The 15524-nt window shown below is 26.9% G+C and overlaps 2 protein-coding genes across 2 annotated transcripts in view; one reads left to right on the forward strand and one right to left on the reverse strand.

Annotated features, from left to right (window-relative positions):
• LOC100207406 (glutamine--tRNA ligase) overlaps positions 1-8516 on the reverse strand; it is a 43196-nt gene extending 34680 nt beyond the window's left edge. The window contains exons 1-3 of the mRNA XM_065817282.1: positions 8187-8516; positions 6004-6151; positions 1271-1380 (exon numbers count right to left, since the gene is read on the reverse strand). Coding sequence (XP_065673354.1) covers positions 1271-1380; positions 6004-6151; positions 8187-8375 — 447 coding nt within the window. The 5' untranslated portion in view covers positions 8376-8516. The remainder of the gene's footprint in view (positions 1-1270; positions 1381-6003; positions 6152-8186) is intronic.
• Positions 8517-12700: 4184 nt separating this feature from the next.
• On the forward strand, positions 12701-14985 carry LOC136090799 (uncharacterized). The gene is made up of 3 exons (XM_065817769.1): positions 12701-12937; positions 13262-14290; positions 14441-14985. The coding sequence occupies exons 2-3, from the start codon at positions 13411-13413 to the stop codon at positions 14788-14790; spliced, it is 1230 nt and encodes a 409-aa protein (XP_065673841.1). The 5' UTR covers positions 12701-12937; positions 13262-13410; the 3' UTR covers positions 14791-14985.
• Positions 14986-15524: the final 539 nt, after the last annotated feature.

Raw genomic sequence — 15524 nt, forward strand, 5'->3', positions numbered from 1 at the left:
ACTGTTGTTTTCTTAAACACCAGGTAATTTAAGAATTATAAATTTAAAAAAGTTATATAAAAAAAAAAATTACTTAAGTTCCAAAAAATTTGTGCGGTAATTTAAAAATCAACCATTAAAAATTATGCTAAAGCTATTTGTGCATTTTATGAAACATTAAAACCGCTGTTTAGAGGGAAAGTTTGAGGAATTATTTAAAAATTTAAATGTTTTAAATTAGAAACTAATTAATTGATAATAAAAATAATAATAATAAAGATATATTTTAAAATAAGTCATTAGAGTTTTTTTGTTTTGTTTTAAAATAAATATAAAAAGTTTCAATTAGTTTTCATATATTTTTAAATTCCTGTATTTAATTTTGTATGCATATTTTTTTAATTTTGTTTGCAAGAGTTATTAGCATTTAATTTATAAGGAAATATTGAATAAGATTTAAATAAGATATAAAAGTACTTTATATCTCACTTCACAATTTCTTTAATTTAAAATATCTGATTACAACTAAATTCCTTAAGGCTGTTGTGATTAGCAGTTGTTTTTTAAAAATTACATTGGATTTTATCGTGCTTTATCTTTCTAGTTTTATCTGATGATTTATAAAATGAATTAAGATGTTAATGTTTAAATCATAATTATTAATAATAATAAAAATAAGTAACAATAAGGTTTTATAATAAGATTTTATATCTTTATATAATATATTTATATTTTTATATAATTCAAGATTAATATAAATATTTTTTATTGAATTTAGTGAGTTTAGTGATCAAAATAGAGTTTACTGTTTTTTAAAATACTAAAAATTTGATCATCCGAAGAATTTCCAGATATCACAATTTCCAATCACTTAATTTGAGCCTTGCAAGATACTGCAGCCAGCACTTCATCTGAGAAAACATTTTTATCTGCTGGCCGGGTTCTTGAAGAGAGGAGATCATAATTATCTCAGAATAGTGTTGACAATCTGTTGTATTTGCAAAAACTTAAACATTAAATTTTATTTTTCTAAATTGTAAATTTATGCTTAACATTTTTTTATTTTAATTTATTTGTGTATTTTTTAAGTTCATTAAACTCTTTTGACAATATTTTGAGAAATTTTTTATACTGTTATTTCAGTTTGCAGGGATGAGTATTGATGGAAGGAAATGTAAGCAGGGATAGGTGGAGATCGAAAGATATGCTTGCAAGAAATGAGCTTGGGAAGACAACTATGTACACATAAAAATGCTTTTATTACTTTTAAATATTTAAACAAACAACTTACAGCAGCCTCAATTTCATCTGGGGAATAGTTAACATTAACTCCACATGATCTTTCAAATGCCTCTAGGTTTATGGGATCAGTTGGATTATATTTGAAATACTCCAATGCAGCTAAAAAAAGACCACTTCTAAATTTAATAATATAACAACTATGGATATATAAATGCATAATAATATAAATTATAAGATATATAAAATATATAATCATATATTCATATTTTTTATTTGGAGTTATCTTTTGGAGCTTTAATACTCAGGTTTTGTTTCCATTATATATGCATAGAGATTTTTTGAGAATATTAAGTCATTTATTATATATATGCATATATATATATATTACATACATGAAGATACACATACAGAAAAATAAAAATTTAGCTATGTATGTATGTATGTATGTATTTATGTATGTATATATATATATGTATGTATATATATATATATATATATATATATATATATATATATATATATATATATATATATATATATATATGTGTATGTATGTATGTATGTATGTATGTATGTATGTATGTATGTATGTATGTATGTATGTATGTATGTATGTATGCATGTATGTATGTATGTATATATCTATGTATGTATGTATGTATGTATGTATGTATGTATGTATGTATGTATGTATGTATGTATGTATGTATGTATGTATGTATGTATGTATGTATGAATGTATGTATGTATGTATGTATGTATGTATGTATGTATGTATGTATGTATGTATGTATGTATGAATGAATGAATGTATGTATGTATGTATGTATGTATGTATGTATGTATGTATGTATGTATGTATGTATGTATGTATGTATGTATGTATGTATGTATGTATGTATGTATGTATGTATGTATGTATATATATATATATAACTATTCAGGTCAGCAATTTAAATGTTCCTCAAGAAATAACTTCAACAACAGAATAATTAAAAACTGAAATTCTTTGCCAAATTCTTTATTGTTTATTCAAGGTCCTTAAATTGTTTTAAAGCTAATTATGACAACTTAAAACATTAGGAGCTGTTATAGCATCTCAGTATGATCTGCAACAATATATATGCGATAGTGGTGTAGTAGTAGAGCGCTCGCTTCATAAGCGAGTGGTTCTAAGTTTGATCCCCACCACATCCTTGGTAGTACCACGCTCAACTTTTTTCTCCGCACAGCAACCTTGTTCATCAAGGTTTGTGTTTCGGAGTTATAGAGTTGAGAGAGGATTATAAACACAATTAAGTAGCCTCCTCATCTTTCGTCTTTAGCGGTTTTCTTGGCCTTGGGGAGGTGAATTAACAATATATATATATATATATATATATATATATATATATATATATATATATATATATATATATATATATATATATATATATATATATATATATATATATATATATATATACATAAAGAAATATTTGTTACTATGAAAAGCTATAAAAATTAAAAATTCTTTATGTTCATCTTACAAAGTAGAAAAAAGGAATAGAAGTTACATAATATTATAAAGTAATTAAAAAAAGGAATAGAAATTTTAGGTGCTTCAAGAAGTCCTAATAGTTTTGTTACTCTCAAGTCCCTAATAAAAGAAGGGGGGGGGACATTTACCAATTTTTGGAAAATTTTCCCACCCACCCAAAGCTTATTAAGACTTCCCCCCCCCCCCCTGTTCATTAATTTTTACTCATCACAAAAAAACAAAAAAAAAAATCAGTGAAAATCGGCCCTAAAAATTAGAATATAAATGTTTCAGCACTGATAAAAACAAAAACTTTCAGTGTAAACAGGCTATAAAAATTGCCAACCAAGTAAATCTTGATTTGTCAAAAATAAGCTTTTAATTTATTTCTTACCAAAGTATAAAACTTATATCAGTGTATTAAACCCTATTGAAATTATTATAAAACAGCTGTTTGAAAATGCACATTTGACTGCAAACCACGCTAGATTTAAATAGTTTTATGCATGTTGTGTAAAAAATACTAGTTTGGATTTATAAACTGAAGTTTTTTATAAAAAATACTTATATTGTAACATAAAAAAAATCCTCCCTCCTCCCCTTTATTAGATCTGGACTAAAATTCCCACCCCCCTTGTATTAAGGGCTCGAGAGTACGAAGCGCTAAGGAATAGCATTTAACTAAGAAGTTCACAGCTCTTTTTTTACTGATAACAGAAAACATGCCCAGGCCTGCTTGCTTCTGAGGCAAGCACGCTAAAAAATATACCCCATCTGCTAAATTTCTATTTAACAAAAATAGAGAGTAAAAAAGAAGAAAAATGGAATAAGATGTAATAAAATGTTGTTTAAATCTTTTACTTGTAAAATAATAAATTCTTTACAAATTTTTGCAAAAGTGGTCCATTTTCCTCAACTTTTTTGTTTTTAAGATAACAAATATATTATAATTATTAAAAAAAATTGTCAATTTTCTAAAGAGTGTTTATCAAACATCTTCGATACAAGGGTTAATGATTGTCAGATTTTGACACCATTATTATAAAAAAGAGACCAGCATTCAGATACCTCTATTGCATGCGCAATCTTTGATAATTTTGGCTTTCAGGAGGCAAATCATTTGACACTTCATCTATCTCCTTGATTATTATCAATTGCTATCTTTCTTAATCTGTGATAACAATTGTTTAACTTGTACAAATCTCAAAATCTATATTTTTGTTCTCTTCAAGCTTATTGAAAGGATCAGCTTCACCATTTATATTTGCAACCTGTATTTACTGCCAGATGCTTGCCTTTTCAAAATAATTCTTTACAGTGTTTTCCAACACAGCACCCCATGACTTCACAAACATGCTCATAGCTTTAAGAATATTGATCTTTAGGAGTGTTTTATCAGCATTGATATATTTGATCTGACATCTCATAACATTCGGACAATAGGCAGCTTTTTGCCAACCTTATTACCTGCTGTGAAGCTAAAAATCACTTTAAACAAACGAGATTTCGAATAACTGAAGGTTCGAATAACTGATGGATATTTGCATGAGTTTGTTAATGAAAATTCACAAGGAATAAAAATTGCTTTGAATAAGTGAAAAATTTGAATAAATGCCAGTTTGAATAACTGGGAGTTTACTGTAGAATTAAAACCACTAATACTTACAAATTGTTTTTGATTTTCGAAAGATAAGATTGTAAGTCATTTACAACATTCTAATTTAGAAGTCAAAATATTATGGTCAACGGTATCAAAAGCTTTTTATAAATAAATAAAAACACCAAACAAAATAATCAGTATCAAGAGCTTTAGTGATTTTTTCTGTTATACTTAATGTGTGGGAAGTAAAATGTTTTGATTGAAAACTAAATTGAAAATTATGTAAACAATCAAATGAGTTAAGAAAGAGGATACACTTGAGGATACATAAGCTTTTCAAGAAGCTTACTAATGTTGAATAAAAGAGAAACAGGTCTATAGTTACTGCATGAAAGTTTAGAACCATTTTTGAATATTAGTACAAGATAATTTCAAAATATCAGAAAATGCTCCATAAATAATAATCCATATATAAATGAGGTATTAAATAGTTAAGAAAGAATATTTGAAAATTCTTAGTTATAATATTTATATATAATAACTTTATATATAATAACTATAAGAATATTTGTGAGAATGCTGTTTAGACCTAATGATTTATATTTATATATAATAAATTTATATATAATAACTATAAGAATATTTGTGACAATGCTGTTTAGACCTAATGATTTTCTTGGATTCAACTTAGATAGAAAAGATGTAATTACAAGAATATTTGTAGGAGTTATGAGTAGACTGTCACATTTTTGGCAATATCACTTAGCACATTTTTGGGAATATTACTCTTTAATAAAGTCCACTTTTTAAAGTTACACACATGTGTGTATATATAAGCATATACATGCTAAATATCATTATGAATATATATATATATATATATATATATATATATATATATATATATTATATATATATATATATATATATATATATATATATATATATATTCATGATACTGTTTCCTTTTTTACATCATTACTCAAACAATATATAATAGAAGGGTAATATAAGTGTTATATATAGACAATTTTTTTTTAACAATTTTTTTCCAACAAAACTGCAAGCAACCACTTTTAGAGTTGGAAGTTACTAGAAGAGAAAAGATGAAGTTTATAAAGCAAGATAACGATTAACAGATAACTTAAAAAATTACAAATTATATGAATCAGGGAAACAAGATAAAAGGAAAGAATTCCAAAGAACTGTTGTTCAAGGAAAAAAATCTTTATTTATTTAAAATTAATAAAGAAATTATTAATAACAACAGTATAATAAATAATAACTAATATGATATATAATAAAAACAACCATAAAACACATTGCATTGTTAGTAACAACACACATATGTTTAAAAGTAACACTAGAGATGATGCTGGTTAAAATAAATTATATAAATATAATTTATTTTAACCAGCATTGGGCATCAGGTAAACTAACAAATTTAAAAAGCAGTAAGTAAGAAAAGCATTTTTAATATTCAGTAAATAAGAAAAGCATTTTCAAATATAACAAAAATAAAGTAAGCAGTGAACTATTGAATAAGAATAAAAGTAATACATATGCAAAATAAGCAGTGAAACATTTAGAAAGAACCAAAGTAATACAAAATAAAACAAATAATTGATTAAAAGAAATAATACAGCACAACAAGTAAACAAACCATTAAGTTGGTTTACAGCAGTTATCTTTTGATTCTTGATATACTGTATAATGAAATCAAGCTTTGCTTCGTCTATCAAAGATCCACTAGCAAGGGAATATAACAACACACCAGTTGGCTTCGCAATAGGTGCATCGCCATCTTTTGCCTACATAAAATTAAACAAAACCATTATAAACCATTATACCATCAATAGAAAAATTAGGATTTCTTTAATGTTTTGTAAAAAACTGAAAATTAGAATAAATTACATTCATTATTTTATATACTTTGGAATACTGTAGTTCAAAAAATGGTTAGAAATTGAAAGACAACCGAGTTCAATAATAATAGACTCCAGGATCCCTAATCCTTTTTTTTTTTAACAATAAATTTTAGATGTTTCTGAAGCTTAATAATTACATAGTAAAATTAGAGGAAGAATACCTAAAGTCTATTTGGGACTTGCAATTGTTTTTTCTTCTCTTGTATTATAATTAATATACCATGTTTGGTTTTCTGTTTTTATAATGTTTATGATTTGCTATTGAAAATATTTCGTAATTTTTATAATATATAAATATAATTTTTTAACTGCTATATTATTAATTGCCAAATTATAATTTAAAAACTTTTATTCATATCTTAATTAAATCTGACTTGCTACTGTCATAACCATAAAAAATACTAAATACGCATTGAACAATGTCATTAAATTCTGCAACATCTTTTTTAATAAGTACAACTTACTATATAACTACTTATATTGCAATTTACTAATTCTTTCCAGAGTTTACTTCCATATTTTATCTAAACAATGTTAAGAATATGCTTCAGATACCATATTATAAGGAAGAAAAATATCCCAGCCCTGAGTTTTGGCTTAAAAATCTTACTTGATTAATAGTTTTTTAGACAAACTTACATTAAACAGAAACAATAATACTTCTGGTGACATTCTTACATATATATATATATATATATATATATATATATATATATATATATATATATATATATATATATATATAAATGTGCACACATGCACACAAACACACAAATAGGAATACTGTATTATTATTACAAATGTATTATTATTATTAATATTATTATTATTATTACAACTGTATATTACAAAAAGGAATACAACTGTATTATTAGAAATAGTATGTCACAAGCTAGAGATGTGATGTGGCATTCCATACCATACATTATCACATAATAGACAATCGTGAAATACCAGATAAATGTTATCAACAAGCCAGCACACCATCATACCATAGCGCAATACATATAATCATGCTCATAGATCATAATATTAGTATAATTCCAAAATATTATTGAGTTTTTAAAAATAAACTGCTTTTAGTTATTATAGAACGCTATTGAAGAACAGCTATTGAAGAACGCTATTGAAAATGTTAAAGTATTGAACCGCTATTAATTAAAGGTCTAAACTCTGGCATTGTTTTTGATAACAAAGTACCCTTCCAACTTTTTAACAAATTAATGGCTTTTATTTGTAAACATTATATAAAATTATACTTTTGCTTTTTAGGTTATATTGATTTTCTTCATTTATCTTTTAAACAAAAGTTCAAAATCAATGTCTGATTAAGACACAATAAATAGTTTTAGAAATCTTTGCATGTTTTGAAGTCTTTTTTTTTTTTTTTAATTTGGCTAATTTTAAAAAACCCCACTTTATTAGTGTATCACTATCAAATTTTATTTATTTAAATATTCCTTTTGATTTATCCCAAGTACTTATAATAAATTTGTTGCGTTAAATAAATTAATATAAGTATTAGGTATATTACAATTTTTTAATGGAAATTGCTAATAGCAAATTATAAAAATTTAATATTTGTTATCATCTTTTGCATTCAACTTAATAAATACAAACTTAACAAATTCAAATTTATTGTAATAATAAAAATCATAAATGCTTTTATTTTTCAAATCGTTTGAAACTCTACATTTTTAAAAGCAAAACTTAATATTAGGCCAAATAATGTGCGTTTTTGGTAAACCTATATCCTCTGTGTTTAATCTTCACTGTATATTCATTGAATTTTTAACATAATTAATTATTCATTTAGTTATACAGTCTGTATAGTTTAACGTAAATCAAAAACATTTTTATGCCTCTGTATTAGACATTTTTGATTTGCGTCCCATACTTGTTTACATTATTAACTCACTTTATAAATAATGGATTCCAATTTTTTTGTCAGACTTTCATTTCGAATAGTCTCTTTAGCTTTCTGCTCGGTCAAACCAATCGACTGAAATAACACAATGTAATTATTCATGACTAAATGAGAACGAGAAAGAGTTCTGAAGATTTTAGGAAAACCAGCTTTGCAAGGCAGCAATTTTGCCAACCGCATACGACTCACTAGAAACGGGGATTTTTACTTCTTTCTACTATGTTTTTACTTGTTTATTTTTAAATCAGTCATTAAAATACTTCGCTATCAAATTTGGATGGTCAAGAAAGAATCAATTGATTCTTTTTTTTTTTTTCATTTGGTTTGGAATTTTAAGTCGGATTTCTAGTTTCGGCGGGCGGCGACAATGTGGGGTGTATAATTATTGTGCGGTAGCCTTTCCTTGTTTTTATGTATTTTTATTTTAATGCAGAACCTCTTAGACAAAGTGTTATTACGTAAGGATTTTTAAAAAAGTATTCGTTTTTATTAAACAAAAAAATTCGAACGGCTGTGACGCAGTGAATAGAGCTCTTGCATTAGAAGCAACAGATCCATAGTTCGAACCAAGCGCTGGGCAACTTTTGCGCGATCGGTAAGGAAGGAGGCGTGAACTTCTTCGTTAAATGCTCTTTCACGGTGCTTTGTGCAAGACTGTTAGGTCTTCTTGGGGTGCCTAAGAAAAATATTTCTAAAAAATTTTAAAATCTTTTTTTTTTTACAAGTTTTCCTAGTTAACCAGTGCAACTGGATACCAACTGGGACCCAACAGGGAAAAATGCTGGTGACCATCTGGGTATCCCACATGGTTTCCATCATAATTTTTTCAGCGCGATCCAGCTGGGTCCAATTGAGGATTATGGATCATCCGAAAGTTACGCAACGCAAAACTTATTTTAAAAATATAAGTAGGAGATCATTTTGTTCTTTTGTGCGGCGGTTTTCGCTGGAAAAAGGTTTGTTTATTTACTTGGTTTAATTAAAGACTCTGCGCGCAGATTTTCCTGCGCATGCGAGGGAAAACTTTTAATCCTTTGACTTTTGCCTTAAAGTTTAATTTCGCGTTACGTAATTTATGGACGATCCGTTCGTCTGCATATAATGCATATAATTGGTATGAATCAGTTGAAAAAACAGGTTTGAATTTCATAATATTTTAAAGCAACCACGAAATTTTATTATATAATGATTTAATTCAAAACTGTTCGATAATAGTTTATTTCTTTCTCAGTATATCTCTCATTACACCACCATAATCGCATCAAAATTCTGCTTTAGGGCAATTCCACGCTCTAGTGAGTTATTTCGATTTAATGAATAAATAAATTCAAAAAAAACTAAGTAACCATACCCAGTCGGCATATCTAGTATTGTAAATACTCGGAGTATTGATCACGTATAATATACCGCAGTTGACACCAGAAAAATACGCATTTAGTTTTAAGTTTCGAATTCGAGTTCAATACCACTTATTTATCAAAAATACGTATTATTTAATATTTGATCAAAATCGGATTCAATATCGTACCCGATTTTGATCAAATATCAACATTACGGAAAAATTTTCGATATTTGCTTTAAAGCGCATGCTTAAACTGAAACTGTGAAAGCAAAATTTAAATTAAAAAGGAGTAGGTACAATCGGCGGGGCGGGGCGGATCAGCGGGGCGGATCATTCAAGTAACACGGCACTTTTAATAGTTAGATTTCTGCAATCGAATTCAACCTTAGCAAACATATTGCTAAATTTTTTTTTAAAGAAATGACTACTCCAGTTTTGACAGGTTGCTTAAATCATCTTAAGATAGATTTTATTGCAAATCTTATTGCCAAGAGCAATAATGAAGGTAGACCAACTACTCTCAATAATCCTAAGGCAGGCGAAGTTTATGTCATACAAGTTAATCATGGTAAAGGTTAGGCAGCAGTATTTTAGTATACTTTTATAGTATTTGTATTTTGTAAATATATTTGTATACTAAAATAGCATAATGTAGTATATAGCATAGCTATTGGGTTATACTAGTGAAAATCAATTACTATGCCTTAAGTAAAGTTAGATTTTACTTTAAACACATTTAAAGTAATTATACTTGTAATCTACAATGTAGACCTACATGTAGCCTACAAGACTGTATATATTTTTATTTTTTAAATATTTTTAAAGTAATATCCAACTTTACTTAGGCATTGTTTATCCTTTACTTAAGGCTATGCTACAGTATAGCAAGATATCTTATTGATAAATTTGAATGGACATCTAAATGTCATTTAATATTATGTTGAATATTTTCAAGATATCATTTAATATGCAATATATTTTTGAAGGTAAAAATTGTCTTTCCTATTATAATTTATTTGAAGATTTATTTATTATTGTGAAATAGCAAACTTACATGCTTATGTCTTTTTTATATTATGCTATGTATAACATAATATTAAAAAAGTCTGCAGATTTTTAAATGACCTTTATACATGCTATTTAAAAGTATCTTTGTTATGATTTTTAAATGTGAGCACCAATGTACTTTCATTGTACTTGCTTAAAAACAGTTATTAGTAGTAGTATATAAAATTTAGCTATGTGTTAACAGCGAATGAATTAGAAACTCACTTTGACAACTCACTTTTGACAATGTAGGTATATACTAATAAAAATAATAAAAATTTAAACAAAAACTACTTAGAAGACTTAAGACTTAGAAGGGTTAAAAGTCCAAAAGTAATTTTTGTTTAAATTTTTTATACTTTTTGTATTAAAAAATTTTATTACTATTAAAACTTATTAAGTTAATTTTTTTAATACTAATTATTTGTCTAATTTGTTCTTGAAACTGTTTACATTTGCTGACTTGTGGCAATGTTGGGGTGTTAGCCAGGAATATATTTTATAATAAACAAGAATATATCTATAGTCCCGGTTTGGAGCCCTCATGTAACCCAAACATCAAGGGCTAAAATGGGTGAGACATATTTTCAAAGTTATAATTTTATAAAATTAAACTTATGGTTTTTCAATTAAAATAAAATAATAATATTTTTTTCTTATTTTTGAGAAAGAATCATCTCTAATTCAGATAAGACTAAATTTTTTCAGCAAATCCTTATCACAAAAATCTAGATCTTCCTACATTTATGAACAGTAATGTACGTAATGAGTCATCTACCCTTTATCTTCTAGGATCAGATCTTACTTTTGATCTTTGTATCTCTTTATCATGCTTGCCACTTTATTACTCCTGATTCTATTCTTTATCTCTATAAATCTCTTTTAATTAGAGTACCAAAAAAAGCATAGATCTTACATCATTGAGGAACTCAAATGTATTATTAATTAGTATAATTACCCGACAAAAAGTTTATAACATTATAACAATAACATTGTTGATTTAACAATAAACACAGAGTAATTGCTACCTAGGTAGCAATAAATTTGTGTTTATTGTTGATAACAAAGTTAGATTAAGGTATTAGTTAACTTTATTATTAATCTTAATTAATTAATATATTGTCAATATCATTGTTCAATTTATTTTAAATATTATTGCATGTATGTTCAACATAAATATATTTTTGTTAGTATGTTATCGTTTTAACTTTATTATCAATCTAAATTTATTACTATATCAATCTTAATCGTTCTACTAATACATCAAACTTTGCCATTTTTAAATTGACCAATTTGCTCGCTTAATCGTTTATTTTAAAATAAATATGTTTTATGACAAATGCCCTCATGTTACTATGTAACTTAACATGAGTAAGATGAGAGCATTCCGTGCAACATAATATTGTTACGCGGGCAATATTGTAACATGAAGGCAAAGTTTGTAGCACCAGAGCTTGGCAATTTCTTAAAAAGAGGGCACCCAGGATTACTACTACTACTACTGCTACTACTACTACTGCTACTACTACTACTACTACTACTACTACTACTACTACTACTACTACTACTACTACTACTACTACAACTACTAAAAAAAAAAGATATTAAATTTTGGGACCATTAATATTTCTACAGTATACTCATTGTCATTTGGCTAATGATTAGGCTAGCTAACACCCTGAATATGTTCCATAAATTTTCTATTCTGTTTATAATGAATTATTATCTCAGTATAAACTTGGTTTGTTCTCAGCTGTATTTTTTATTGTTACCTCTGCATGTTTTAAACTTTGTTTGTTTGCGCATATTTTTGTTCTTTTAACTCAACAATTTTGGTTGTCCTGATTACTGTCACTTAATTGAAATGATGAATTCCAATAATTCCAGCAATTTCAACCCTTTTGCCTGCCAAATCTATTTTTATTTTATACTGTGGAACCTTCTAACTGTACAATTAATGAGTTGTTAAACTATGTTTTGGTGATTCTCGCTACACTTGCTCTTTTTAATTCACACAAAAGTTTAAATTCTCCTTATTTGTTGCCAAGTAATATTGCATGTAAATATTGTGGTCGTTTATTGTATATGCAAATATATATATATATATATATATATATAAATTTATATTATTTTTTAGATGATTGGCGAGCAGATGGGTATAGGTGGAAGCAAAATGGGTCCAGTAAAATTCCTCGGGGTTTACCACTTTACACAAAGATCCATTTTGCCACAGTTACACCAACAGGAATTTCAAATGATTTCCAGAAGTTTGTGTACTGTGATCTGAGTCGGACAGATCTTGTTGTTATCCATTACATCGGTAACCATGACCTTGCAATTTTAGTTCCTCATGGTAAATATATATCTTGCATTTTGATAATGGTTTTTGTTTTTATTTTAAAAGGTTTAGGTAAGTTTACTACTAAATAAAACCTACTTTAATAATATTTTTAATTAAAATTCATGTTGTGTAGCCCCTTCTCTTTTTCATTCTAAACTTTGTCTGGTTCAGTCCCCCCCCCCCCCCTTCCCCTGTTTTATGCTTCATACGCCAGTGTATACACACACATACAAATATATATATATATATATATATATATATATATATATATATATATATATATATATATATACATATATATTTATATGTGTGTGTGTACATGTATATATATTTCAGGTAATTCCAGAAAACCAATCAAGTTCTTACCAACAGCTTCTTCTGTGCGAGATGCTATTGCTGATTCCCACAGTTACAAGGACCTTCTTCTCGATTGCAAGGATAGCCAGGTCCAATTTCAACCAAGAAATTCAAGACAGTTTAAGTACATGCGTAGTGTAAAAGCCGCTAGTATGAAACTAGGCACTGAATCTTTTTTAACTTTACATGAACTGGCATATATGATTCCAGGCTTTGTGTGGTCCATATCCACTTATCCTGACTTGTCGGTTTTGTTTGGAATGCAAAATTTAATTAGTCAACTTGCCATGTGCTCTCAAAATTTTTTTTCATATGATACAACATTTAATTTAGGAGATTTTTATTTATCCATTCTAGTGGCTAAAATAAGTTGTTTTGTTGAGAAGCCTTGCATGCCTGTAGCATTTGTTTTACATGACAGGAAGTTTGATACTGTGCATAAAAGTTTCTTCAAATCTTTAAAAAAAAAATTACCAGTTCTAAATCAGGTTGTGATTGTAACAGACGGTGAGAGTGGGATTAGCAAAGCAATAAAAAAAGTATTACCAAAATGGAATCTGGTATCTTGCTCCAATCACATTTTGTCTGATATTGAGGTTTGGTTAAATAAACGCAGTGCTTGTCATGCAGAAATAGTTATTTACAAATCTCAAATGCAGGAACTTCTCAGATGTGAAAGTGAGATCTGTTTAAAAGTTAAAATTGATACATTGAGACCTTCTTGGAGCGAAGCATTCTCAATTTATTTTTCTGACCACTTACACTCACGTATTTTATTATCTTATATTGGTTACCTCAGATTTGTTGGTCTAACAGATAATATAATTACAAATAATGTATCGGAATCACTAAATGCTGTTATTAAAAAGTTTCAGGATTGGAAAGAAGCGCCTGTTGATTCAATGGTTGTTGCAATGCATCGCCTTCAGACCTTCTATTTGACAGAAATTAAGCGGAGTTGTAGTGGTTTTGGACCCTACACTCTCATTGACAGCAGTCTCCTAATCAGTATGTCGCATATATATACTTGTTTGCTTAAAACCTTATTTGTAATTATTTTTTCCTTGGATTTTATAATTATTTAGTAAATATTTACAAATGTGCGATATTCTCACAAGTAAATAATGATGTTTTAAATTGAAAATTTAAATAATTTAGATAACACAGATGACATACCAAAAGTAGAGAATCCAGAGCTTGTTATTGCAGAGCTGCAAGCAGCTGCCAATATACCAATCCAGCAACTCATACCTCCATCAATATGTGTGCTTTCTAATACATTTAATGTTGTACATATTCCAAGCCTTAAAGTTTTTACAGTCTCTGCACATGACGGAAATGCCCATGTTGTGAAGCTGTATCCAAAGGAAAACTGCACGTGTCCTTCTTCAACAATGTGTTGTCACATACTAGCTGTTAAACGCAGTATTGGAGTTGAATGTAGTGAACGAAAAATCATAAATTTGACCAAATTGCGGTGTAACTCACGGTACATTAAATTACTCTGAGGTGCCTAATAAATAAATAATCCTAATAAACGAGGAAACATTTTAAGAATATAAGTAAAGAATCTGCAATATTATTCAACATGAGGCGGTCTAAATAAGGTCTGGATAAATGGGGTAAAAATTTAAATAAATATTTAATATTTGGCATCTCCGAGTACAATGTTAGTAGTTAAAAATATACAATCAAGTATAAATTCTAATCATTGATGACATTTTGGGTTATATGTTTCAAACAAATGTGATTTATCTTAATATCTAACTTGATTAAATAAGTAAGTGATCCTGGCAAAACTATAAGGTCACTAGGAGTTAAAGCCTGGAGCTCTGATATTATTTTTAATATATATACTTGTCCTATTTATCTTTAAACTTTTAATTATATAATAATTTATTTATGTATGCAAACATATATATATATATATATATATATATATATATATATATATATATATATATATATATATATATATATATATATATATATATATATATATATACGTACATACATACATACATAAATTTATGTTTATATATATATATATATTTATATATATTTATATATATATATGTATATATATATATATATATATATGTATATATATATATATATATATATATATATATATATATATATATATATATATATATATATATATATATATATATTATATATGCTTGTATATGTTTATAGATATATAAGAAGGAACAAGTGACTTAAATTCTCAAATGATAGA

Source organism: Hydra vulgaris, chromosome 14 (genome assembly GCF_038396675.1).
Source record: "Hydra vulgaris chromosome 14, alternate assembly HydraT2T_AEP".
Classification (NCBI taxonomy): Eukaryota; Metazoa; Cnidaria; class Hydrozoa; order Anthoathecata; family Hydridae; genus Hydra; species Hydra vulgaris.